The 26,534-nt window shown below is 40.5% G+C and overlaps 1 protein-coding gene across 5 annotated transcripts; it reads left to right on the top strand.

The window, feature by feature from the left end:
* On the top strand, positions 1–26,446 carry kiaa0753 (KIAA0753 ortholog). Of its 5 annotated transcripts, none has more exons than XM_085430439.1 (18): positions 2–575; positions 2,767–3,060; positions 3,165–3,426; positions 3,570–3,679; positions 3,775–3,837; positions 4,256–4,477; positions 5,003–5,183; positions 5,785–5,963; positions 6,330–6,460; positions 6,969–7,121; positions 8,317–8,406; positions 10,028–10,115; positions 10,297–10,371; positions 11,546–11,716; positions 11,931–12,012; positions 12,260–12,380; positions 17,552–17,779; positions 23,182–26,446. In XM_085430439.1, the coding sequence occupies exons 1-18, from the start codon at positions 438–440 to the stop codon at positions 23,333–23,335; spliced, it is 2,742 nt and encodes a 913-aa protein (XP_085286565.1). In that variant the 5' UTR covers positions 2–437; the 3' UTR covers positions 23,336–26,446. The 5 variants fall into 5 exon arrangements, with proteins under 5 accessions (XP_085286564.1, XP_085286565.1, XP_085286563.1 ...); XM_085430437.1 differs by having other exon boundaries at positions 6,966–7,121; XM_085430435.1 differs by having other exon boundaries at positions 5,782–5,963.
* Positions 26,447–26,534: the final 88 nt, after the last annotated feature.

Genomic DNA, 26,534 nt, shown 5'->3' with positions numbered 1-26,534 from the left:
TTTATACACTATTCTCCAGTATTTAAATATGATATATCATATGTGATATATTTAGTGAGAATGCCTGTTCTATCACACGTCATTATAAAGCGTTTGCGTTGATTTTTGGCTTATTTGACAAGCCGTAGTTAAAAAAAAAACTACTTCCGTCTTTAGGGTTGTGTTGTTGTCATGGCGCCGTTTCAAACTGTTGAGAAGCTAAATTTAAAATTTAAGAGATTAACGAGGTCCTGTATTTTAATTATGCTTCAATTAGCCACTCGGTGCGTATAGCTGACTTATAATTCATATACAGAAAGTGGAAGAACTGATTATTAACGACGGCGAAGTGCCTGAATTTAGTTTCTGGATTGGATTAACTTTATGTTAGCAAAATTAGCTCCCATTAGCATAACATTTAGTATTGTTTACTACAGTGACAACTGTTTTTCGCTGTAATGACTGCACAATCCCTGCAAAGTGGTCCCGGGATTTTCTCAGGAAAGCGGAGCGAAGAGAGAGACTGGGTTGCTTTAGGATCAACCAGAAATGTTCACAGCCGCAGCGGTTTAACGGCTGGGATCTCCCACACCAAGGTAAACAGCACTGAAAGTCTGATAATATTCATCTATCTTTATTATATGCAGTTCATCTTTGCATATATACAATTTGAAATGGAAAAGCTAAGACCACATACTAGTGATACATACACAGACCTGGAGCTGGTTGATTGAGATCAGCTGGTCCTAGAGTGCAGCACAATGTCAACAATAAATCTGAATATTACAGTCCTGAAAGTCATAATATTTATCGCTACAAGGAGTAGAGGCAGTGAAGGTAGAGACATTTAAATACCCGGGATCAACCATTCAAAGTAATGAAAAAGAGGTGGAGACGCGAGTGAAGCGTTTGTGATAATACCCTTTCTCTCTTCATTTTTAAGATTTTTGTAAGACTTCAGTTTGAAGCATATCACTATGTTCATATCACAATGTTTGTAAATAGCTTGGTGTCAAAGTAACGCGCCTCAGTGAAGTTTACCAGAGATTCATGTACTGTTTTTAGTTGGATTCAATTTCAATTCAATTCAGTTTTATTTATAGGCGCCAAATCACAACAACAGTCGCCTCAAGGCGCTTTATATTGTAGACCCTACAATAATACATACAGAGAAAAACCCCAACCATCATATGACCCCCTATAAGCAAGTGCTTTGGTGAAAGTGGGAAGGAAAAATTCCATTTTAACAGGACGAAACCTCCAGCAGAACCAGGCTCAGGGAGGGGCGGCCATCTGCTGCAACCGGTTGGGGTGAGAGAAGGAAGACCGGACAAAAGACATGCTCTGTAAGAGAGACAGAAATTTAAAAACAAGTGTGATTCAATGCAGGGAGGTCTGTTGACACATGGTGAGTGAGAAAGGTGACTGAAAGGAAATGCTTAATGCATCATGGGAATCCTCCAGCAGCCTGCACCTATTGCAGAGGGAGGATTCAGGGTCACGTTATCCAGCCCTACCTATATGCTTTAGCAAAAAAGAAAGTTTTAAGCCTAATCTTAAAAGTAGAGATAGTGTTTGTCTTCCGAATCCAAACTGTAAGCTGGTTCCATAGAAGAGGGGCCTGAAAACCGAAGGCTCTCCCTCCCATTTTTCTTTTAAATACTTTTAAATACTCTGGGAAAAACAACTAAGCCTGCAGTGCGAGAGCGAAGTGCTCTAATGGGGTGATATGGTACTATAAAATTCATTCATTCATTTCATTTTAGCATCAAGCTAAGGCTTCATTCATTAGGATTTACAGGAAGGTTTACAAGATGGTAGTGAGACCTGGAGATGGTCGCACTAGAATTAGAATAGAATAGAATAGCCTTTATTGTCATTGTACAGAGTACAACGAAATTGGAGTGCCACTCCCTTGGTGCAAGTTTCAATAATAAATATAAATGTAAAATATAAAAAGTACAAAAAAACAATTGTAAGTACTCAAACAATAGTATGTACAATATATACAGGATAGCAGCATTAATATAATGACATGAGATGGTCGCACTAGAATTAGGCGCATTTTCTGAATATTTGAATGCCATCTAATACACATATTATACATATAGGCTCAAATATATACATACACCCCCAAGCCTCTGGCATTATTCTGTCTAAATAATTGTTCACTCTTCTTGATAAAATTGGTAGAGTTAATTTAAATTGGTTAGTTTCCTGGCATGAGCCTACACAGTCCGCAAATATTCATCAGGGTTAAGGTCACAGCTTTCAGTTCAGTTCAGTTCATTTTTATTTCAAACATTTCAAACATGTGCCTTCACAATCATTACAAAATATCATTCCATTATTTGTTTGTTTTGTTTGTTTGCTTTGGGAAGACCATTCGAAAAGCTTCACGTTAGCCTGTTTTATCATTTGTAAAATCAGGTTTGATGTGTGTTTGAGATCATGGTCCTGTTCAACATCCAGTTGTATCCAAGTTTCAACAATCTAGCTTTCGCACAAAGAGGATGTTATTATTATTCCATCTGCTCATCTGTTGAAAGAAATCATTAAAAGCCCCAAATTACTACGACATTTATATGATATGGTATACTTTATCGTATGAATCTCTTGGTAATTCTGGTTCCATGTTCCCTAATGATTGTATGTATCCTTCTGACCACAACTATATGCAATGACACCATTTCCTAAATACCTGTTATTGATAAATATATCTGATTGTGTCTAATCATAATGACTGATTATACCAGATAAAACTGACTTCTGTCTTGCACACCACAGCTGCTGTTCAATGACGCCGTCCCTGCAAGTACTAGAAACCGTGCCACACATGTCGGCCTGCCTGCCCCCATTGTGATAGAGCGACTGCTGCCTGTATCAGAAGTTAAGGAAAATGTGGATAGCACCAGAAGCTCTTTCAGCTTCACCACACTCTCTGAGGAGAGGCTTCAGGCAGCTGTTAAGCAGGCCAAGCGAGATCTAAGACGAAGGCGCCTTGAATCGCTGACAAAATTATCGGCCAAACCTTCTCAGGAGGCCTCACTCTTTGAAACAAGTGATGTAGAACTCCGTCAGGTAATTTAATTACTTTTTGTCTATAATAACATTCTTGTTTATATAATATGAAATTGATTGTTTGTGCCTGTTTAGCAACTGAAGTTTATTTCCTCTCTTTATAGGAGTTTGCAGCAAGTCCAAGTAAGATGATGTCAAAAGCATCCAGTCCAAAAGAGAAGGTGACTGTAGCTGGAGCCAAACGACACACATCCCAGAAACATCCTATTTCATCCATGCCTCGAATGAGCCGCTCACCCCCAACCAGAGACCCTGGCCTTAGGCAGGTAGAAGGAGACAAAGAGGCACCTTTAAGCCACGAGATCCACAGGCTGCAAAATGAACTGGAACTATATATTCAGAAAGTGGAAGAGCTGGCTAACAGAGGTAGCCCACAAGACACCTATAACTTGAAATGCATGGAGTGTAATCATAATTTTGGAACCCATTGCAATGATCACACTTTTCCTATGATTTCACTACTAATGCATGATGCTGATAAATAATGCACAATGTTTTTTAAACAACAGGGGAGAAAATACAGGAGTCATTAGAACCTGAAGAGGAAAACAAGTTGGAGATACGCAGACAGAAACAGGCAGCTCGCTCAGCTCGTATTATTTATGTTCTGCAGCAACAGGTACTTAAATTTCTATTGAATGCCATTAAATGTTTGTCACTGGATTTCCTTTTGCTCTGCTCCTCTAGACAATGTTCTCTCACATTATTTAACAGGTAAAAGAGATACAAGAGGATATAGAAAAACTACGAAGCCAGAAAATGTGGGATGCTAAAAAGGTGAGAAGAAAGTCACATTTTGGACTTCATGGCTCTCCCCTCTGCCTCAGCCACTCGCGGCAGATGGCCACCCCTCCTGAGCTCGGTTCTGCCGAAGGTTTCTTATTGTTAAGAGGGAGTTTTTCCTTCCCACTGTCACCAAGTGCTTACTCGAGGGAGGGGGCGGCATCTGATTGTTCTATCTTTATAATTTTTTAAAATTTGTTTTATTTATTTGTTATTGTAGGGTCTTTACCTTACATTATGAGGGCCCTGAGGCGACTGTTGTAATTTGGCACTATATAAATAAAATTGAATTAAATGAGTAAAATCAGTCGTGTCTGATTTTTTATTTTATTTTTTTTATGAAGGAGTTTTGTTTAAAAAAAAAAGTTGACATTTCTGTTCTTAATTTATTTGCATTCTCTTTTACTTTCAGTCCATGGCGATAAACAGGCTTGCAGCTGCACATCGTGGGGCACTGAGGGCTTTACAGGTTTTTATCCATCAACTCTCTGATCTGTCTCACAGCAAAGTGCCTCCTTATTCCAAAGAACTGGGGCAGCTGATTCGCCAGCTCTCTTTGTGCTCAGCTAAAGTTGAAGTGGACCAGGGCTCAGCTGTGCCTGAGACTGCCCTTGACATCCTGCAGAAACTAGAGGTAAGGATCACGATGTAACCGCTGTATTCACAGAGTGATGTGTGTTTTCCTAGTGTAGACTTGGCTCCTGGACAATGCAAAAACAATCAGCGGAAAGAAGCTCAATGTGGCAAACCAGTGCAGTATTGTATTGGTCCCGACTTTAAACCTACTTTCTTATTTTACTTAATAAAGGCAAATATTCATGCATGAATTCCAACTAACTGCAGTGCAGGTTTAGCAGAGCATTACAAGAACAGATTCTGTATCTGCTACTGTTTCTAGGTCACAGATCGAAGTAGTAATACGATTTTAATATGCCTAAATGATATGATTTTTCCAGATGCATCATATATTTTTATTACATGTTATTTTCTTTGTTACATTGTTTATTTGTGATATTACTGTAAACATAGATGACTTGTGCTGCAGGATTAATCAATATTTAGTGGAATTTGTCTAAAAGTAAAACTTATTTTAGGAAAATATATATTTTTTGAATTGAGTGAATAATCTCAGGCTTTGCTGTCACTTCATTTTTAATAGACTTTGGATTCTGCTCTCAGTAAACAAGAGATGCTCATAAAGATGCAGGCTCAAGCATGCCTTCCGCAAAGGAAATCTCCTCATCGCAGCAAGTCTCCTACGACTGCACCCAGGCGTCCCAAACTGCAAGGAATTGCTCGAGGTCCTTGCAAAGCAAAAAATCCCAGAAGAGGCCTCCATGGTGAGCACTGTTTACTAGCTTTGTGTATTTATTAATGCAGACTTCCTGGGTGTTGTTTAATGATTATCATTTCAACTTAAGACCTACTTGTTGATAGAGGCCTGCTGACGAAGGACAAACCATTTGCTCTCCTATGTATATAAAAGCCCTCCAAGGGCTTCTGTGCGGTTCTCTTGGGGCCTCCCACTGTGCGTAAATTGCTGTACCCAGGCTTAAAATTGATCAGGGAGCCAGGAAGTGATAGGAAAACAAGATTTAAAGTGCAGAACTCTGGCATTTGGTCCCCTGCTGTTTAGTATATGAGCAGTTAAGTCCTGCTGGGTATTATTGGGCTGAGAGGCAGTGATGATATAAACACCTAGAGTGAGCCTCATCTGCAATCTAGATCTCCCTAGAAACCTGAACCTAAACCACACATCCACCTGGCTGTCAAGAGTGCAGGCAAATTCTGTAATCGGTGGTGTTGTCTGCTCCCATCAGGGTTCAACTTAATTGAATTGTACTGAAAGGGATAAATAATCTTGTTTGGTTTTGACTTTTATTTAGTTTGAACTTAAGATCAAAACAAATAAATTGTTTAACTTTTTATTTTTGTCAGCAGATAAGAGAATGGCCTCCCAGAAACCCAAAACTACTCAACAGCCCCTCAATCGAAGAGAGGTGCTGCGGTCTGGCCTGGAGAGCCTCGTCCAGCAGAGGGAGCTGCAGAGACGATCCCATACCAATACTAACAGCAGAAAAGAGCTGCCCTCTCAGAGAAAAACGGCTGAAACAATAAAGGTGCTGGGCTTGTACTGAACTCAGTATTTCACAAGACACAGAGAACGCTTAATAACATGTTATTAGCAACATGATTTGTTGTTTGATATCATACCCTGTGAAAATGTGTGTGTATGTATATATATATATATATATATATATATATATATATATATATATATATATATATATATATATATATATATATATATATATATATATATATATATATATATATATATATATATATATATATATATATATATATATATATATATATTTTTTTTTTTTTTTTTTTTTTTTTTTTTTAAACCATTGATCAGACGTAACCAATGTGAGGTTAATGTAAACTAATAATTAAATATTTATTTTCTATTTTTATTATAGCATAATCAGATGCAAGATACAGGCTTCCAGCAGCCTACAGTCTCCTCTCGGCTCAGAGTGAGCCAGCTCCCTCAAAAAGAGCACTCTGTGCCCTGGATACCTACATCTCCTCACTCTCCTCCTCCACAACGGTGAGTCTGTTATCTCTCTGTGCAGTCCTCGGCTCACTCGATGATTAATGTCATTATGTAAGTACTGCTTTAATGTCCGAAACGCTGATCTCCAGGTAACAGTTTACATTTAGTATGAAATAATATGTGTGGACAACCCCCCCCCCCCAAAAAAAAGACCATTTTACACAATTATCTCTTTATGAATTTCAATCAAATTGTGGATGCAAGTAGGCATAATCAGATTATCTGATGGACTAAGAGGTTGTATACATTATAGGATTGTAGATTGTATTCAATGTTACTGGTAAAGTGCAGCACATGCCATATGCACCAAATTTTTCATTTTTCATTGATGACAGTTGCTTATAAGGAAAATCCGAAGAAAAAAAAAGTAATTTGGTAAATATAGTATAAGAGATGTAAGTTTCAAAATAAAAATTGCTCTTTCGCTTTCCATTGAGTTGTGTAATATAGCATCTTTCTGTTTACATTTTTTAACCCATTCATCATTCTCTGCTATCAGCAGATCCCCACAAAGGGGAAGACCAGAGCCTCGTTGTCTCTTTTCTCCAGTGAAATCCTCACCAGACCCTCCAAAGCAGAGGCCTGGAGGTAGTTTGGCAACTGAGCCAGGCCTAAACTCACAAAGGAAGAAAGAAGCTCAGAATGAAGCATTAAGGTGAACCTTACCTCCCAAAGTTTTTTTTTTTTTTTTTTAACCTTATTTTAAATACACGGGTTGGCAGTAATCGGGAACAATAGGGAAATAAAATGTGAAAGTTAATCTCTCTTCCATCAGCTCTCCTCTGTCCTAAGCTCGCTCCCTGCAGATGATCACAGTCTTGTGCCCATTGCAGAAGCTATGTGTAAGCTGGTTGGTTTAGTTTAGAAAAAGGCCTAATTACTCTTGCTTTCATGATAACAGTCTGAGATGTTACATATAAAATCAAAGCTTTGAACCATAAATTACACATCCTTCATGGCTGTTCTTACAGTGATAGTGGAAAAAAGGCAAAAACTTGGCTCCCGTATGAGCAGGACCTGTGACCATAATATTAGATATAAATGTGTTTTGATAAGTCTGTTTTCCTGTTACTGTGGTGCGTTGCAGGCCAGAGGCAGCTGTTGCTAGTGAGGGACCGTCAACTTTTCCTGCAATATTTTCCAACACTGGCTCAGGCTTTCTTCTCTCTAGGGATGCAAATGCACTAGTGATCTGCATGTGCATCTGCACTTTTTGACTCTCTGAAAGGACCTCTGATTGGCCAGAATCTAATATAATTGGCTAGGTTTTCTTAAAACCTGATAATGGAGCCCAACTAATATGCAGAAGTTTAGTTAGGAATTTTTGCCTGATGGCGAAAAATCTGCCTGTCCCAGCTTTTATCGCTTCTACTTATTATAAATATATTTTTTCAGATTACCTTGTAATCTGTGTCATTTCTGCTTCTCACATTAGATTATCTGTCATAGCAAAATGCCACATGGGTGGAATCTAGGAAAAAGGAACATTAATGAGAACATTCAGAGAGCCATTTCTAACCTTTATGTCAGACCCCACTTGCTGAGAGCCAGAGGCAATACTCTGATTCTAATTCAAAGTTAATTCTTTCCAATAAATTAATCTAGGTGCCAGCTAGATTGAGGCCATTTCTCTTTTTGAGTGATTAATAGTTTGCCTGTTTTATAAGCACCTCATTGATTGAGTGTTCCACATATGTCTCCGTTTAATCAAATCTTAATCACTGCAGTTGTGCTTTCTTATTAATCAGTGGCTATCAGCGTGATTAAAGATGAGGATTATAAATTATTTATGTGCAAAGCTTCTTTGAGCTTACATTTTGCTTCATTTGATGATTGCCTGGGTGATGCAGGAAAGCTTGGCTAGATAAGATGACTGCGCAGAGACTGCAAGAGCTGAACCAGCTGAGTAAAGAAGAGGCTGAACGCATTCAGAGATTAAGGTACAGTACTAATAAAATTATTGTTTTAGCAGATTTGGATCCAAGGTAATGAAGGCTTAAAGTCATGGTGAATATTAATATAGCCAAAAAACTTTTTAATTTCATGTGCCCCCTAATTGCAACCTCTGCAGACACTATGGGATAATAACAAACTCCCTCTGACCGAAATAAAAGGGATTAATTAATGACATAAAAAAGTAAGTACAGTGTGTGTGTATATATAGCGATATATGCACTTGCCCTTTAACCTTTGTAAATACTTGGCATTTATGCTGTTTAAGAAGAAAAACATTTCCCACTCGGTTCATTGTGCTCACAATCAAAGGAGCATTTACTCTGGGAATTACAACATGGGCAACATTATCTACTGACAACAGAACAAAACAATGAGTGGAAAATAATGCAGACTGTGATTGCAGCGCATCCATTCAGCACCAAGGAGAGCATATGTTCCTATAGACCGTTGTGTATTTGTTAATTAGTCACTGGAGAGCCCAACTTTAAAAGGCTGGCAACAAAACGCAATGTGCACAGAGCAAAGTCAACACTTAATTACACTACTGTGAATGTGTGGGTTAACGCTACTGTGTTCTCTGTCACAAAGACGTGTAGGCCTGCTCTTTATTTACTCACCTTGTCAAGAGGGGAATACCACTGCAGGAAACATGTAATGTTAATTAAGAACACATGCAGCCTCTATAGTTTTATGGGTTACGTAACATTAACAAATTTGCACATAGTGTGTTACATGGAAAATTGAATGAAAATTCACCATTATTACAGATCTGTTTTGCCTGTGTGTTATACCCATGGCAGGTTCTTTTTGTTTGTTTGTTTGTTTGTTTGTTTGTTTGTTTGTTTCTGTTTTAAAGCTAAAGAAAGCTGCAGAAAAGTGTTAAAGTGTTTAAATTAGATGTATAACGAGTCACTATATCTGATTTTTTTTTTCCTCCTGCCACTGTGACAAGTAAAAGCACTAAACTGCTTCACTTGTTTACAGGTGATAAGTTGGACACAATAGACATCAATACAATCAACAGGCTGTATTTTGAATAAAATGCTTATGTCACACTTAGTGAGTCTTTTATGCTTCCAGCTGCTCTCAGCTGGTGAAACTCTTAACTGGCATGTCAGCCTTTATGGCTTTTTTTTAAATTGGTTTCAACAGTGAACGTAACCATTCAATATAATGCCAGCAAAGAGTTTGACAGTTTTGACCTTATATGCCTATTATAATTACAGATTAATGTGAATAATTTAAAAAACACTGAGCCTGATGACTATTTCTGTTGTGTGTGAATACATTTAGCTGTCAATGATAATGATTGATAGTGATGATTAATTAATTCTCTCATGCATTTCCAGTAATGAGAATGTTTTATTCGACTCAAACGGATAGTTATTTTAAAAGCTTGGCAGAAAGTTTTTTGTTTCTTAATCAGAGAAATTCAATCTTTTAATTAATTCTGAACCCAAGGTGGGCTAAAATTCCAAATATATTTTTAACTATACTTTATGTAAATACTTTTTTTTTTTTTTAAATTTTGTGTCTTTAAGTTAAAGCAGCTCAGCTTCAGAACTTCTGTGACAGCTTGCAGTGTGGGTGTGTTTTGGTTCACAGGTCTGAAGTTGTCTCGCCAACTCAGTGGGCTGAGAGAGCTGAGCAGAAGGCCAGAGAGAGAATTCAGCCCCTTCTGGATGAAGCCCAGGTAGGAGGACTTATCTGCTGTCCAGCTAGTGCCAGAATTTCTTCCTTTTATAAACCTCCTAAAGACAAGGGTGACAGTTGTTGCATGTGAATGATTAAATAAATCTAAGTTTGTGTGTATGCGTGTGTTTGGCTTCAGATTTGCCTCGTAAAATAAACTGAGATTTTTATTGTGCCTTCAGCAAATTGGTGAGTCCAGGAACAACAGAATGAACTCTCCACTGAGGAGTCGAGTGCCTGAACAGGCCGCAGAGAGGGTGAGCTTCACTACAGGAGATTTGACATTTAAGTTTATCATGGCAATGATTTAAAAACTGTGCAGCTAAACTCACAACACTTGTATTTATTTTTTTTTGTAATTATAATTTCCCTGCTCCACACTAAGTGTGGAGCAGGGAAATTATTTTACTGCTATTGTTAAATAATTGTCATCATTACCATTGCATTAATAATATAATCTGGAGTTTATATTGCGTTTAGAGGTTTAAACAGTGTGTCTTTCAGAAAGGCTAAAAGTAACAGGACAGGAAACAGGCTTGGAGAGTTTTGCAGAAGTGAAAGTTATTTTGAGCAGCAGGCTAAGACGAGGCTTTAACAATGTAACAGATAGCTTTAAGAAGGCCTTAAGATGTTATGCATACAGTTATTATGTTGACCTTGTATTTCAGGTGCAGTTATGACTATTTTATACACAATGCATATCTGTGCTTATTAAAGAGTTGGAGCTCGGTCAATTAATTGGGGGTTGGAAGCTTTGTTCGGCGCGATGTCCGGACAATCTATTGTGCAAGTGACTTGGAGCCATAGAAGGAATTGCAGTACATGCTTACAAAACACTTATATCAGGTCATTTTATATTAAGGTTTTAGTAGAGGTTCTTGGTTAAAACATTTATTTAGTAGAAGACATACATATAGTCTCAGTGAGCCTCTGGTCTGGTGAAAGGTCAGAAGTGCAACAGGTGAATTGAGAAAGAGCATTTGAGGACGAGACACAGACAGTTAGTAGGTGAAGAGGTGACACAAAGAGCATGTGAGGTCAACATACACACACACATGAGTTAGATTTATTTAGAGGAGAGATTAGTCATGTCTCGGTAAGAAAGAGGAACAATTCACTTTAAGACAAGAACGGAAAGTACCAGCCATGAAAATAGAAGATGATCTTCTGGGTTAAAAGTCATTGTGGTGTTGATCTGATCTATGTATAAAATGTATCTGTGACGCATGAAGGGGCGTCAGTAAATCAAACCCTGATGCTATAAAATATCTGTTCATGCTTTGATTAAGTCGAAGCTCAATTGCTGTCTGCGTACAGAGTTGTCTTCCCACACGTGTGTAGTCATTAAAATCATTGTTTGACCAAGAGCTTCTGGACCATGGGTGGTTTGTACTCTCCCTCCTCAATTTTGAACCTTAACACCATTTACAGGCAGAAGAAAGTGCTGAGCAGCTGAGTGAAGAGCTGCTGGACGATTTGTTAGAGGACACCGCCCGGGTGGCGTGGACAGTTAGGACAGACAGACAGCTGCAGGGCATGGCCCAGGACATGCTGCAGGCCCCAACCCTGGAGAGTATGCTGCTTCGTATGGAGGAGATACAGGTGAGAGGGACCCACCAGTGAAAGGTCACTATGGAATTTGAAAGGTCACTGGTTACTGGTTTAGTGTTTATAATGAGCTGTTATGACAGCTGTGGTCTGCGTCTGAATACTGATGCATTTTCCAGACTTGATTACACCGTTCAATTTGTTTGACAAGGCTCTTTGTCAGTAGGATGCTGTGTTTATAGAATCTGGTTCTCTGTGTCTCTGACAGCGGGATCAGGAAGAAGTGAGGAGACGGTTTGCTTCTATCACCTATTCAGACCCTCTTTACTTGAAACAACCAGGACCAGCAGGTAAAAAAAAAAAAAAAAAAAAAAAGCCAAAAACAGACGATTTCTGCACTTAAACAAAAAATGTTATCTGCAAGTGCAAAACCTAGAAAGTTATTTCACAGACCTTTCCTGTAGGTGGAGACAGTGCTACAACTGAAAAGGCCAGATGTATGCTGTTGTCCTTTTGTCTTTCTATCTGTCTGCTCCTTGCTCCACCCATCCCTCTTAACATTTCTCCCTTCTTTTGCTTTCTCTCTCTTCTTCTCAGGATCCCAGTCCCATCCCCCCAGCTCCAGGCCAGCCTCTCCTCAGCCAATTAGGCTCACAAATCCAGTGCTGAAGCAGACCTCTGCAGCGGATATTGTCCTTGAGAAACCTGTCATGACTGGGTGGGTTTCTCTGTCTTTTCCCCTTTACTGCACAAGTCATTTCTATGTCTCATCTTTAGCTGATGGCTTCCATTCATTGCTGTTTAATTCGTCTTGAAAAGTCAGCAGGGAAATTTTGGAGTGTTCTCAGAATATTAACTGGAGCCCAGTATTAAGGTTTGACCTATTTAACTCCCTTTCCAATCATTTGAGCTGAAATTATAGGTCTTAGCCTCAATTATTGGTCATCATAGCTCAGCTCAATGCTCCTGATTGCACAAAATTATGATATACTCCCTTTTTTTAACAAATGCAAATATGTAAATGGTGGATTTTAATTACTTGGAAAGTATCAGGTGACTTTTAATGAAATCTTATGAGACAAATTACATATCAAATTACCTTTAATGACTTGCTTTAGTTGCTGATGCTGTAATGAAGAGAAACAAACGGCATCTTCCACAGGAAGTAATTCAGTGCTGGTTTAATTGCACCTCTAGACTCAATGACAAGGAAGTGGTTAATGTTCTTTTTTTCCCAGCTATACACATTTAGTCTTTTTCCACATGACGTGTGTGCCCTGTAATCACTGTTCCACTGGGAGTCCTTACTCATCCTGCAAAACTCACTTGGTGGCTACTGTACCCAGGGCAGACTCTATTCCTGACTCTGGCAGCAGACTCCACAGGGAGACCCTCCACTGCCCAGGGCTTTAGCTGCAGCTGCTATACTGCTTAAATTAACGAGGAACTTGGAAGGAAAGAGAAAAGAGACTGGAAGGGACTAGAAGTTGTTGACACAGACAAGCCAGCAGGATACTTTTAACAAATTCAAGCTGCAAACATTAGCAAATTAAAGTCTGTCAGTCTTCATCTGCCTCGGGTTCACTTCACTTGATGGAAACTTTGCCTTAAGAGCCACTTTGCTTAACTGTTCTTAATGCATCTATCAAGCAATAACTCTGTTCTCTGGCAAACATAACACAGGTGCTTTTTTAAGAGGTGTCTTTTTTTTAAATTAGCTGTTCATTTTAGAGGCATCAAGCCTTCCAGCTTCTTAACGGGGACAGTCATTTGATAACTGCTAGCTCATTTGTTCTGAAACACCTTGAATCACTGTAGCTCAGAACAGACCCGTCTGCAGCACTTTCATCCTCAGTCTGAATTACAGCTCCTCTAACAAGTGCTGGCAGCCCACTGGACCTTTATGTGTTTTGTTTTGGTTGACACATTAAATCACAGTGGATGTGATTGGTGTTTGTTTTTTTGTTTTTGATTTTTTTTTTTGACATGGATCAATAGAAAAACACTTTGATTTGAAAGCAAGTACTAATCTTAGTAAACAAGTTGACTAGAATGCTTATGAATAAAAGAACACACAAGGTGATTGTGTGTATTGAGCCCCTTGAGTTATTATCACAAGATAAATAGTAATTCGGTTGTGCTGTGTATTCAGAAAAAGGGACGATTGTACCATAACAAAACAGTTGGTGATAATTGAATTAAATTTAAATTCACATAGATATCAGTGAATAATTAATCGGCTCAGTATTTCAGCTTTTTGCAAGGCATGTTTTATCTGTATTTACTTGTTTTTTTTGTTTGAAAGCATTTGAAATTTCTTGGTCATGCTTAGAGAAAAATGCAGCTGGTTTCTGTTGGTACACAGATCGATTTAGTCTCTTAGTGAAATCAGTGAGGTTGACAGAGAAATTCAGCAGCACAGAGGGTGGGTAGCTTCGCTGTCTGCTGAGTCACACATGCCATCACAGAATCCTTTTTCTTTCTTTTTTTTTTTTTTTTTAACCATAAGATGCTCGTCAACTTGTCTTACTGCCTTTATTGGACTAGATGAGACTGATGGTGGTCGTGCCATTAGCTCTTGTATGCGTAGTATTTTTAGGCTCTGAGGTTGCTTGTAATGTAGTAATTGTACTCATTTGCATATGAAAAAAGGATTCTATATATTGTCCCCATTCTCTATTCTCTAAATGAAGCATGACCCAGCCTGTTCAGCACTTACTCCATGACTACTGCACTATCTAACTTGCGAAAGAATAAACCTCCCTGCAAGACACTGACAGATTGTTTGTTTGGTTTCTTTCTAAAGTGCAAGAAGGAACTTGTTGTCCACCTACAGCGTCTCTTTTTTCACAGTGCTTTGTCCCCCTTAGAAGTAATAAAGTTGGAAGTAGGGAGTCGTTTGGAGTGAGATGGGGAGAGAAATTGTGTTTATTAGGCACATTGTTTTACAGAGCTGTCTTTGGGGGACACAGAGTTGCTTCGTAAAATGAACTGAGCTGTAAGGGAGATGCTTTGGCTACCTGTGCTGAAGGATAAAGAGGCCCTGGTGTCACATAGTGCAACACATACCAGCGCAGATGAAGGGATGAAAAGCTAATGCGGAAGCAAACCACCAAGGATGCTCTGTAAGTTAAAAAGCCTCGCCTTATGTTGTTGCAGTCTATACGCTAAATTTAACTGTTGTTGCTTTATAACTTTAGGTTATGTCAGATTGTGTGCGCAGCAGCCCTTTGTATAATAATCACAACTACAACTGCCAAATAGTTCACCTCTCTCACCAAAATGATCAGGTCTTGAGAAATAATGGTAATTCTAAAACTGATGCCAGAGAGCAGCAGGTCATCCCACTGGTTGCTCTCTAAGGAGCATCATTTTCCAGACATTTAGGAAAGTTATTTTGATAAGCAGCTTTTCACAACTGCAGCTCTTTCCTGTTGCTTCCGCAGCCCTCGGATCGAAACCTGTGGTTAAAAATGTGGTTTGTTTTTCGTGCTGATGTGGGATTGTGTTAATCCTCTGTCAGTGTTGACTGTCCTGGTGTTCAGTGTAGCAGAATGGTGAGGTTTAATTTGGGAACGGGAAAATGAGCAAAGAGCTCATCATGTGTGTTGTCTCAGCCCTGAGTTGTTGTTTACAGCCCACATTTTTCAGTCCTGAGAGACACATCAGGCGACATGCTCGTCATTTTGTGCCTCACACACATATTTATACACACCATGGGGGAAAAAAACATGCCACGGAAATAAAGCTGCATAATTTTCTCAGTGTGACTATCAATGGAGGCTTCTTAGGTGCTACTGTTTTATAGCTAAGAGGGACATTGTCACATGGTATCGGTTATCGGTTTCCTGATTTTTGTATTAAGTAAGCTGGTTTTCTGTAAGCACTGAGCCAAGGAAGGTGAGAATTGATCGGGAGTTTTCAAAAGAATACTAACTGAAAGAATAAAATAGTTTTATATTTAGTGAGTGCTGCTACTCTGTTCTTTTCTTTTAATCTATGCTGACTATAGTCGGGGTTACTTAGTAATGACAGGAGAGCCCAGAGGGTTTTAACACTTCCACTGACTCTAACCAGGCGTAACGCTGCCTTTGTCACGCTAAATACTCTTTCCAAAACAGCACGCGCTTCTTACCTTGGGTGTCTTTGTTCAGGTGCCTGTGCGAGCGCTGTCAAACAACCACGGAGACAATCTTTTAACACATCAGCAGAGCAGCAGATAAGATTTATGTATCCATGGTGAGGAGCCCAAACCTCAGTCTCCCCCATCCCCCCTACAGCTCCATCAGCTAGTCAAGCAAATCAATAAAAAGATAAGAAGCTCACTCAGAAAAATTAAAAACCGTGCATTTATTTTATTTATTTATTTCACACTGCTCTCTCCCACCTTTTTCCTCTGTGGCTACAGTTGTCCCCTCCTGTATGTCGTCACTTTGTAACCTGGTGGATTTTTAGTTGTGATGTCTTCTAAGTTCTGCACCCACATTTAAATCAGTCCAGTGCAATATTATAAAAGAGGATTTTCTTTTTGGAATATTGAGGGTTTCTGTTGTTTTTTTTTTTTTTTTCCCCCCCAGTATCCTCCACCTGTTTCTTTCCACACTGATCTTCCCCGCTGTCACTGAGGCTTCATTGAGCCTCGCTTGAATCACCCCCTTACTATCTCTCAGCCACTTGTGGTTTTATCTGACTCAGCTTCAGCCCAGCTTGCATCCCTTTTGATATATCACATATGGCACCGTCCTGTGCCAGGTCCCATCTTTGCCAGGCTCTGCGTGGCTTTAGCTTTTGTTGAGAAATGAGAAGACAAACCTGAGGTGATCGCGCTTGTTTGGGTTTGTGTAAATCCGGTGTGCAGGCCAAGTTGCAGGTGCTACAACGTGATGGATAGAGGATGTTTTGTTAGTGTTTCAGCATTTTGGTACTTGTATGCACTAGCCAAACAGAAAGGTACACAGAGTTGTGAAAGCACAGATTAATGAAATGAAGGTTCATCATGGATGTCTCATTCAGTTTCGAGTAAATTTCATACGGCACAATAGAGTAACAAACTATTACTAAGAATTTGTCGTGATATTTAATTTGCAAATCTTTTTCTCAGCACTCATATCACCTTTTCACAGATTGTTATGCAAGACCAATCTTGCTTTGCAGATGGTCTTTTGTGCCAAAGTATCTGAATGGTTTTCATTCACAGAAAACACAGGCTAGTCTATTTTCTTTTCAGAAGCGTGGGAGCCATTGCGACTTTAAAAATAAGCGAGTTTGCAGGGTACAGAATTGTTGTTTTTCCTGTCAAACAGTAAATCGACCCATTTCAGACTGGAAGCATGGTTCGCTGTGCTGGCACTTTGATATTTATGGCCACCCCATGGGTTGCAGCCCGAATAGTCAACACTGAAACAAGTTTAGCTGAGGCCCAGGGAGCACAATAGAGAGGCACTTTGCTTTGGAGCTGCTGCAACACTAAATATAGCACAGTGAGCGCCATTGCAAGAGCCAGGCTGATTTGTCAAAGCAGAGAGGATTATAAAGCCAGACCACGGCGATGCCCAGCTGAGCCCCTGCTCATTCTGAGCAAGGGGCAAGCAAGAGAGCTGCTTGCACTCTGACACCTCTCCTAAATTCATCATCTACACCCTCAGTTTGTGTTCTACTGCAGTTACCTTTTCTCCACATAAACATCTCTTAGAGGTCATCTTCTCATCGTGTTGCTTTCTCAATGGGATTCTCACTCTTTCTATAATATTATGAGCTTTTTACCTGCCCTAAAGTGCCTTTAAAATGATATAAAACTGAATTGAACTGAAAATACAATTTTGAGATATTGAAAAAATATGTTTCATGGTCTCACCTTCTGAGCATCGTCTTGTTTTTCCACATTCGCAGCTTCCTGTGTGAGAACAGCCTGACAGAGGAGGCATCCCAAGATGAGCAGCATCCTGCAAACAACACCATGTTCCCTGGCCCTCTGGAGGGAAGCAAGGCGCCTGTTATCTCAGTGCCAGGCAGCATGCTGAGAGGCATTCGGCAGTACCGGGAAGACTATGAGGCTTACCTGCGCGCTGTGGCTCATGAGGCTGTGGGCAGCTTCGACCCCTGGGCCGTTGCAGACGGGTAGAAAACTGATTGTTTTAATAATGACTTAAGCTAATGAGACATGTGCATAAACATGATCAGGGAATTTTGTTTGCACTGGCTGATTGCCACCAGTGTTTGAAGTATGCATTGCAGTTATGATCTGTCTCAGTCATCGTGATAGTCTAAAGTGCTTGAGTTTAAGACAACTGCAGTTGTATTTTTAGATTTTTAAAGATGTTTCACCTTTCATCCAAGAGGCTTTTTCAGTTATAAAAGCTGATAGGGAGTCTCAGGAATTTACCTCTTAGTGGGGTTGTCCCACTGAAGGTGAGAGTCACTGACCCACCTTGTCATTATGTGAGTGATTAGAGTCACGTGAGCCAAAGTGTCAATTCGCTGCTCCATCCTAACATCACATGAGTCATTATGGTCACATGGGTCAAGGTGTGAGTGGGGCTTGTATGGTCTGGGGAGGGATCTCAATACAGTGCTATAGATAAAGATTTTTATAAGCTCCCTCAACCGCTCGAGCCTTCTTGTTTTGTGTTTAGCTTAAGCTTAAAGGTAAATATGTAACATGGCAGTATAGGAGAAAAACAGCTTGAAACATTTACATTTAACACCTGTGACATTACATGTGTGCATAGATCTCCACTAGTGCTACCTTTGCTTTGTATATTGGATGGCACAGTGCAGTGGTTAGCCTTGTTTTTTCACAGCAAGAGAGTCCAGAGTTCAAATTCACTGACCATCTGGGTCCTTTCTGTGTGGGTATTCCCTGTGCCTGCTTGGGTTATTTCTAGATACTCCGTTTGCTGCCCAAAGACATGCATGTTAGGTTAATTAGTGATTGATTAATTGGTTGTAAAATACTGCATGCTCACATCTACAGCTATGTTTGTGTTTCTCTCTGTGTTAGCCCTGCAGTAGACTAGCAAACTGTCTAGGGTGTACCCCAGCATTTGTACTGTGACAGCCGGGATAGCCTCCAGCCCTCCCGCGACCCTGAATTGGACATGCTGTTAAGAAAATAGATAGCTGGACATTATGTCTTGTGTTGCACTCATCTCCTTCTGTGTTAGCATGCTAATCTGCTATTGCTGGCCCTTCTGCTATGTCACTTTGTACCATAGGATGTGAGAGTAAGTCAGTCTGTGCTCGGTCCAACATGAGAGACAAAGTAGCAGTGCTGCCCAGTTAGATTTTTATTTGCCATGGCCTAACATTCTGACCTCTTTACAGTCATTTCCAACACAATCAGTGAATTGAAATTGTGAACGCAGCGATGGCTGATTCATTTGCTATAAGACTGATGGAGAGCAGGAGATCCTGTTGTGCGTGCTTTACTGTGTTTCTGCTTCCTTTGACACAAATTATGAAGTTACCTTCCTTGGCCACCACACAGGCAACAACAAGGATTGCATTATGGATGTTGGTTGATTTCTGTCCTGCACCAGTGTCCGATGATGACAGACATAAACACTGGTTGTGAAGTTACAGCTTCCTCTCTCAGAATAAGTTATCCTTCTAAATGCACATTAAGTGTTCATGTATATCTTTATTAAGGGGCATTAGCTCTCAGCAGGACCTTTTTCAGTGTTCAGTTTCATCTAGAACGCCCTCAAACAATGACATTTTCCACCTAATATAACTATTTGCTATGAATGAGTCTCTTCAACGCTGCAGCAGTTTCAGAGTGAAATATGAGTTTTTTTAAGTTGTCCTACACATTAATGATATGACATGCTTAGTGTTTGTAACTAGAACCACGCTGAAGCAGATCTGTCCTTTCTGTTATTTATTTTGTCCCTGGATGCGATTGACGGACACTGTGCACAGCAGGAGGCGCTCACTCAGAGAGGATCATGCAGAGTTTATGGTTTGCATAGTGCGCCTCTGTTGTTCGCCGCCGGTCTTCTCTCCCACTCACAAACTTAGATACTTGACAGGCCGCTGCTGGTGCAACGCTGGCTTCGTGCCATCATTGTGAACATATTGAACTTATGCGTTTAATATATGAGTTCTAAACTTCTGAAAGCTGTTTGGGATACCAAACAGCTCGATAAACTGTCTTTCTTAAGTTTAGATCTGAAAAACTGTCCAGTCCCACCCATGGCATCTGGCTGACTGTGTCACTGGCTCATTATCAGTTTCACATCAAAAAGCCAAAGTTTTTAAGACATGAATCTGTACTTAGAAAAAACAACAACAAGATATTGCGTGAGAAACCATCCAATTATCTCAGTGTTTTTGGAGACGGAGAAGGCATACGTATAGACTAGTATGACCCCTGCTGCTCTGACACAGCGCAGAAAGCTTTCTGTGTGATGAGATGGTAATGAGCAGCCCTGTGCTGCTGTGGAGCCTTACCACCTGGAGGATCTCATTCATTCTGTCTGCTAACAGACTGATTGCAAGATAGAAAGATGTCAGCACTGCCAAAACAGCTATTTGAATTTCTTTATGCATGTAAATAAAACTTAGTGGTAGGGTCCTAGGATCCTAGTTCACTTTGTATAAATCTGCTTTTTTATTTTGATTTTCATACATTAGCATAAACGGTACACTGTGCAGTCACTGGTGTGTTAAATATAAAGATAACTTGGAGTAATTCAGAAGGGCAAGCACGGTTCCTTGTATATTGATGTTAATGATATTTTATAATGCCTGTTCCCAAACCACAGCGGCACATTCTTCTCTGGATTTCTCTCGCTATATGGTGCTGTGAGCAAAGTGTTCTTGTCATGACCCTTTAGAGGAACAGGGAGTTCAAAAACGCACAATTACTCTGATAGTTTTGTTGCACTGACATTTCAGTGGATATGTGAAAGTGTTTCCCCTTCCCTGGCGGGTCGCGGAGGGTGGGAGTGCCTACTGGGGTCAGCGGGGGAGCTGGCCCCAGGGAGGGGTTACCTGCCCCTCCCTTCCTTCCCTCCCCATCTCCAGCTGCCTCCCTCTTCCCGCTCCTCCACAACCACCCACACATGCAGGGCCTTGGAGTGGGGGTATGTCACCAGGGTGCAGAGGAGGCTACCCCCCCCCCCCCCACCCCCCCCGTCCCCTTCTGGCTGCCTCTGCCTCAATTTTATCCCACAACTTAGACATTCACATTATTCACACTCTCATTACACATACATATAGGATCTTGGGGGTGGGCATGATACACGGAGTCCAAATTACCATCAGGGTGTATACCTCACCCCTGACGTCGTTGCCCACCTCTCAATTTTAAATACACTTAGTCATTGAGGGCTAGCAGGAGGGACTATGCGCTTACCTGCTGCTCCTTGGCAGGTAGCTCCATGCCCTCCTGGGTTTTAATTGCACCTTAGAACACATATGCATCAACACTACAATGAGCGGGTGGAGGGAGGTTTGGAGTCTTCTCCCACCCCCATTCTCTGCGGCCTGCTGGAGCGGGAGGGCTAGTAGGAGGAGTTGGCCGTCCGACTGCGGTCTGGGGTGTGGGGCCTCCCTGCTGCTGCGGAGTCGGGGTGGTCTGCCTCTCCCCACCGCAGGGAAAAGGGTAACACCACCTGGGTCTGGGTGCAATTCCCCCCTCCAGGGGCAAGGGTACCTAGACCCGGTTTGTAGAGTACGCTTGGGGAGTGTGATTGTGTGTACAGCGTCTCTTTATGTCTGTCTCCACGTTGGTTGAGTGTGGAGTGAGTGCATATGAGAGCATGAGGGTGGGAATGGATGTTTGTGTCTGTGTGTGCCTGTATGTCTGTGTCTATATGTCAGGTTGGGTATCAGACGCCACCTCTCTGGGGACACCTCAGGCCCTCCAAGGTTTGGAGGCCTATCTCCACCCACCACCACTTCCCCTGCCGGTGGCGGACTCCCTCAGGTGTCGGTGTGTTGGTGGTTCTTTGTGTCTGGGGGTGGGCGTCCGGGTACACACCGGCTCACTCCTTGGCGGCCGCTTGTCGGGGCCTGGGGCCTGGGGCTCGCTCGGGCCCCTTTGGAGGTGGGGTGCCCCCGGCCTCTCGGCCTGGGGCTCGGTCACTCAGGCACAGCTGGGGGCCGGCGGAGCTCACGGGCGCGTCACTGCAACTCCCCCTGACTTCTGCTCCGCGGCTGCTGGGCGAGCCCTCATCTGGGACTCTCCTCAGCTGTTACTGGAACAGTGGCGCGGCTGCCCCTCTGTTGGTCTTCCATGGTCTCTTGTGTTCTGGGGGCCTCTGGATGTCTGGAGTTTTGATCTCCTCCATACCCGCTTCACACCCTGGAGGACGGGGCTGTGGCCCCCCCACACTCCCTAGCAGATCATTACATGGAGAAACCTTTGGAATGCAAGCATGCTGATCCACACAGGTATGCACACATGGGTATTCACAGACGCGGACTAAAGCTTTCTTGGCTGCTACCTCAAAGCACACTGTGCGCTGTCTATCTTGCGTGCTGCACAATATCGTTTATTATTTAGTAAATATTGATATCTATGACTAGCTAGTTTATTGTGATGGTGCTTTGTTTTCTCTATTATTATGTTGCTCTTTGTTGTTTGCTTTCTCCTCTGTTTGTTTTTTTTGTTTGTTTGTTTTTTTTTTTTCTCTATACAGGTGACCCAGGAGTTCTTTTTTTTTTTCTCTCTCTCTCTTCCCCCCCCCTTCTCACCGTCTCTTCTCCCCTTTGGTTTTCTTTCTTTCTCTCCCCCTCTTTCTCTCATTCATTCCCCCTGTCCTATTTATTAAAAAAAAAAAAAAAAAAAAAAATGACAAAGGATGAACTGAAGCTCTGCCATCACGTAATGTCGCATACTGCTGTTTCTGATGTCATTTAGAAAAAAAAAAAAAAAAAAAAAAGAAAGTGTTTCCCATTTTCCCTCATCCTCTATGTCCCTGCCTCAGTCTCTGCCTGTGTGTGTGCGTGTGTGTGTGTGTGTGTGCTGACCCAGATAATGATCAAACACTGAAATTTAGCTTGGTGCTGCACACAGTTCACGAGGCTTCAGAGTTATTTTGCTCTGTTTTATGTTTTTAAACTAAGTTTTGCATGTGCACCTCTTAAAAAAACAGATACCACATTTGTTCAGAGAAATCAGCTTTAATTTGACCTTCTGCATTTTTGAAGATAATGACGCAAGACTGATGATTTACATTTACTTTGTGCGCAGTGGTTATAATTTCAAAGGACATGTTTCAAGTGATTTGCATTTGCCATTGTTTTCAGGCCCACTGACCTTTTTATTTTGCATGTCTTTCAAAATTTCTAGCCTAAAATCTTGTGAGAAGACCGAAAATAGCAGGAGCAGCAGCAACATAAATACCATTGTCATATGTGATTTGTTTTGATGCCACAAATGAATTCTACCAAATTGAAGCGTATACATTTTCAAATTTTAGAAGACTTTTTTTTTTTTTTTATACAGGTTATATATGATTTAAGGAAAATAACCATGTTTTCTAACATCTGCACCTCTTATCCTCTCACAGCTTGGCTGACGAGTTGCTGTCGGAGGCTCTGGCTGACGTGGCAGCAGAGTTTCAGGATGTCGTGGAGGAGTATGCTGAGGCCGTCTTCACCTCTGAGTTCCTGCAGCCGCTCCGGTCACCACCCGCTTCAGCTGCAGCGTTTTCCGGACAATAGGATGCTGCAGCATGATGGATGCAGCATTATCTTTAAAACCTTTGATATTATGTTTGCTGTGGATGGAAATTTTTACCTTGTCAAACCCTGGACTACTATTATTTATTATTTTTATATAGAGTATTGTATGTTTTACAATCAGATATTTTATTTTTGAAAGTTTTTATTTATTTGATCTTAGACAAAGGTCTAAAAACACGTTCATAGGTAACTTCTGCAATGACACAATATGATTTTATTTTACTGGGATCACAGATTTTATTATAAAGCTCGGCAGAAGAGATTGTTGAGTTACACAGGGAGCATTAGTCACATTACTTCTTTTGGTCCATCTGTATCTGTGTTTGCATACCTCTGGGAAAGTTAGTTTAGTGTAGATAAGCTTAGAGAGACCATTAGAACATTACAGAGGATTATAAGATTACAGCCGTCCCCTTGCACTTGGTCTAAATCTCCCTGAGGATTACTCACACTTATTATTTTCACATTGGCATATGGAAATAAATTAATTGCATACGGTTTCCACCAAACTGATGTAGAAAGCCAAGGACATGGTGCGCTTAAGGTCTTGTAAATTGATTTCTCATTCATTTTAATGTCCAAATAAAGCGTCTCAGCACAGAAAAAATACTTCCCTCTAAATTTAATGTGTTATCCCTGTAATCTCTGTCCACTCTGAGGGTTGGACCACATGAAAGGAAAGTGATAAGGGTATGGTTAGGGATTCTTTTTTCCTTTTTCAGGCTTTTGAACTTGGTTGAGAACTATTTTAATAATTCTCTTTTCTGTGCTTTTCTTTCTTTCTTGTGGTAAAATGTGTAGCACAAATTAAACAGGACAAACTTGACAGGCTGAGAAAATGTCTGAGTCCCTTGAGAGCAACATGAAAGCCAGGCAGATAGAGCAATGGGGGCACATGCAGATGCTGCACTGGCCTGTGGGGACCAGCCTTTGATTGGGGACATACAGTGACTGAATGAATTAGCTCACACGGAATCAGCTGCCCCGTATTTCCTCTCAGGCTGTGTTGTGTGTTTTTGTGTGTGTGTGTGTTTGTGTGTATGAGGGCGTCAGAATGCATGCAAGCTTTAACAGTCTCATGCACAGTGCACATTTCCCCTTTGTGATCTCTGATAAATACAAACTGGTACGTTCAATGTGAGGGAGGTGTTGCTGTCTTTACATAGGTATAAGGAAGGCAGGTAGCTCTGACATGCGACTGGGAAACATCAAAGACCATAAAATAATGAGTTGATTTATGATTATTTTTAGCTTTTATAGTTCAGGAGACGTTTAGAAGACAAATCAGTGTATATTTGCTTTGTCAGCACTACTTAACATCAGGGAGCAGCTTAGCAAATCTTACAGTAAGACCAAACTGTTTTGATCTTTGAGGCTTTACTGTGGTCGACTTGGATGTCCTTGATTTTTCAGCGTTAATGCTGTAACCACCATGCACAAACATATTACTTTGGAAAGACCAGAATTAGAACAGTTTTGCTCATCATTATAATTTCAAATGATCACAGAGATTCGACCTTGCCAACGGTCAGCGCTGACTCATTATCAGAACACTGACTGCAATATATTCACGTTCGCAGGGGCACTTTGGCATGTAGGTGCGTTAAAGTTGCTTTGTGGCAGTCGGGTCTGTTTTGCTCAGTGTTTACAACAGATGGTTCCTTGCTTGTTAGTCATGTTTGCTCCTCTCGGGGGATGTTCTGTCGAAGATGAAGTATCTGAGGGATGATTTCTGCTGAGATGCTGGCCATCACTGAGCAGTCTGTCGCGCAGACACCACCATCGTTTGCATTCTCATATTTTCCCCTTTTTTTTCAGACAGTTTTGAGACGCAATTGGCCATCTGAGATCTCATTAAATACATGACTGAAGGGAAGCATCTGTCACGGCTTTGCATTGTTGGGATTAATAATACCTCTCAGATTGAATTGTTTGTTATGTAGTTATTATATGAATCGAGTCCTTGCAGATAGCCAACTATACTCACAATGATGGATCATGAGATAGAGATGATTATCTGTCAAGCTCAATACACGTGCGTACAAGGCAGAGTGAACACGTTGGAGTTATTTAGAAAAACTAGATATTCTTCGTTTATTTTTTATTAATGTAAGATACAGTTGAGTATAGGCCGACATACAGAATAGCTCACTTCAGCAGGAGGAGCAGCATGACCTTTATTTGATACCGTGGTTGATCAAAGGGTGGGAGAAGTAGTAATGCTCTCCACTTGAAGTCGCAATACCACAGCGTAAAAATGTTCCATTATTAAGTAAAAGCCCTTCTTTCAAATGTGCAAAATATATTCAGGAGAAACTACGGATAAACAAAGCGTAGCCTGTAGAACAAATTAAAAGTGAAAGCATTCAATGCATAATGATTTTACAGAAACTGGTGTTTTCAATTTTCATGGTTGATGCATGAATATGTTAGCAGCATGTTGCTGTAGGTGGTTAAAGTGTAATAATACTATAGCAACAACTACATTTGATAAGAATTTAATATCATTTGCAAAGGTTAAATAATAAGCTAGCCTTAAATGTACTTACAGGAAGTAGACGTAAGTCAGTTTGCACCCCAGTGTAATTTACTCAGGTTACAATTATAAATATGTTCACTACATTAAAAATCAATTCGTAATACCTATAATAGTTGTGTTTTATATGAATAATGAACAATGAAACTGCGGAGTGTTTTTACTGTTATACCTGAACTCCAGAAGAAGAAGAAAATATGAATTGGATGATTAATTGGAAAGCTTGTTTCCTTGAGATTTCACAGCAAATGAAGCAGACATGATATCGGAAGCGGATTAAAAGTGTTGAATTTATATTTAATAGCTTTTTACTCTCATTACAGTTATGTTGCTTATTTTGACTGCCATTCCTTTTTTTTCTCCAGTGCATACCTCCACTTCTCCAGGATTTCTTTCACTGACTCCCTACAGATCACATTGTCATCTGTGAACCATGGACACTCCTGCATCCTCATCAGTCAACCTGTCCATCAACATTGCATGGAAGAATATAAGTCTCTTATTTAAAACAAAAAAACAACCAAGGAGTAAAAATACTATTCCTAAGCTTGAAATGTATTTTGTTCCTTTCCTATTTTAAGTCATTTTCTTTTTTTCTTTGTATGTTTTAATTATGTCTTAATTTATTATTTTCATAACTTT

The sequence above is a fragment of the Copadichromis virginalis genome, linkage group LG14, assembly GCF_057382275.1.
Source record: "Copadichromis virginalis isolate Kocher_CV1m ecotype Utaka linkage group LG14, C_Virginalis_male_GT1.1, whole genome shotgun sequence".
Classification (NCBI taxonomy): domain Eukaryota; kingdom Metazoa; phylum Chordata; class Actinopteri; order Cichliformes; family Cichlidae; genus Copadichromis; species Copadichromis virginalis.
This window is presented reverse-complemented; position numbering and strand designations above follow the sequence as displayed.

What these genes read in the sequence shown, in the direction of transcription:
- kiaa0753 (XM_085430434.1), top strand. Translation starts at nt 438, where the DNA reads ATGACTGCACAATCCCTGCAAAGTGGTCCCGGGATTTTCTCAGGAAAG. An exon ending in CCCTTCTGGATGAAGCCCAG is followed by an intron (nt 10,116 to 10,296) that starts GTAGGAGGACTT and finishes TTGTGCCTTCAG; the next exon opens with CAAATTGGTGAGTCCAGGAA. An exon ending in GAAACAACCAGGACCAGCAG is followed by an intron (nt 12,013 to 12,259) that starts GTAAAAAAAAAA and finishes TCTTCTTCTCAG; the next exon opens with GATCCCAGTCCCATCCCCCC.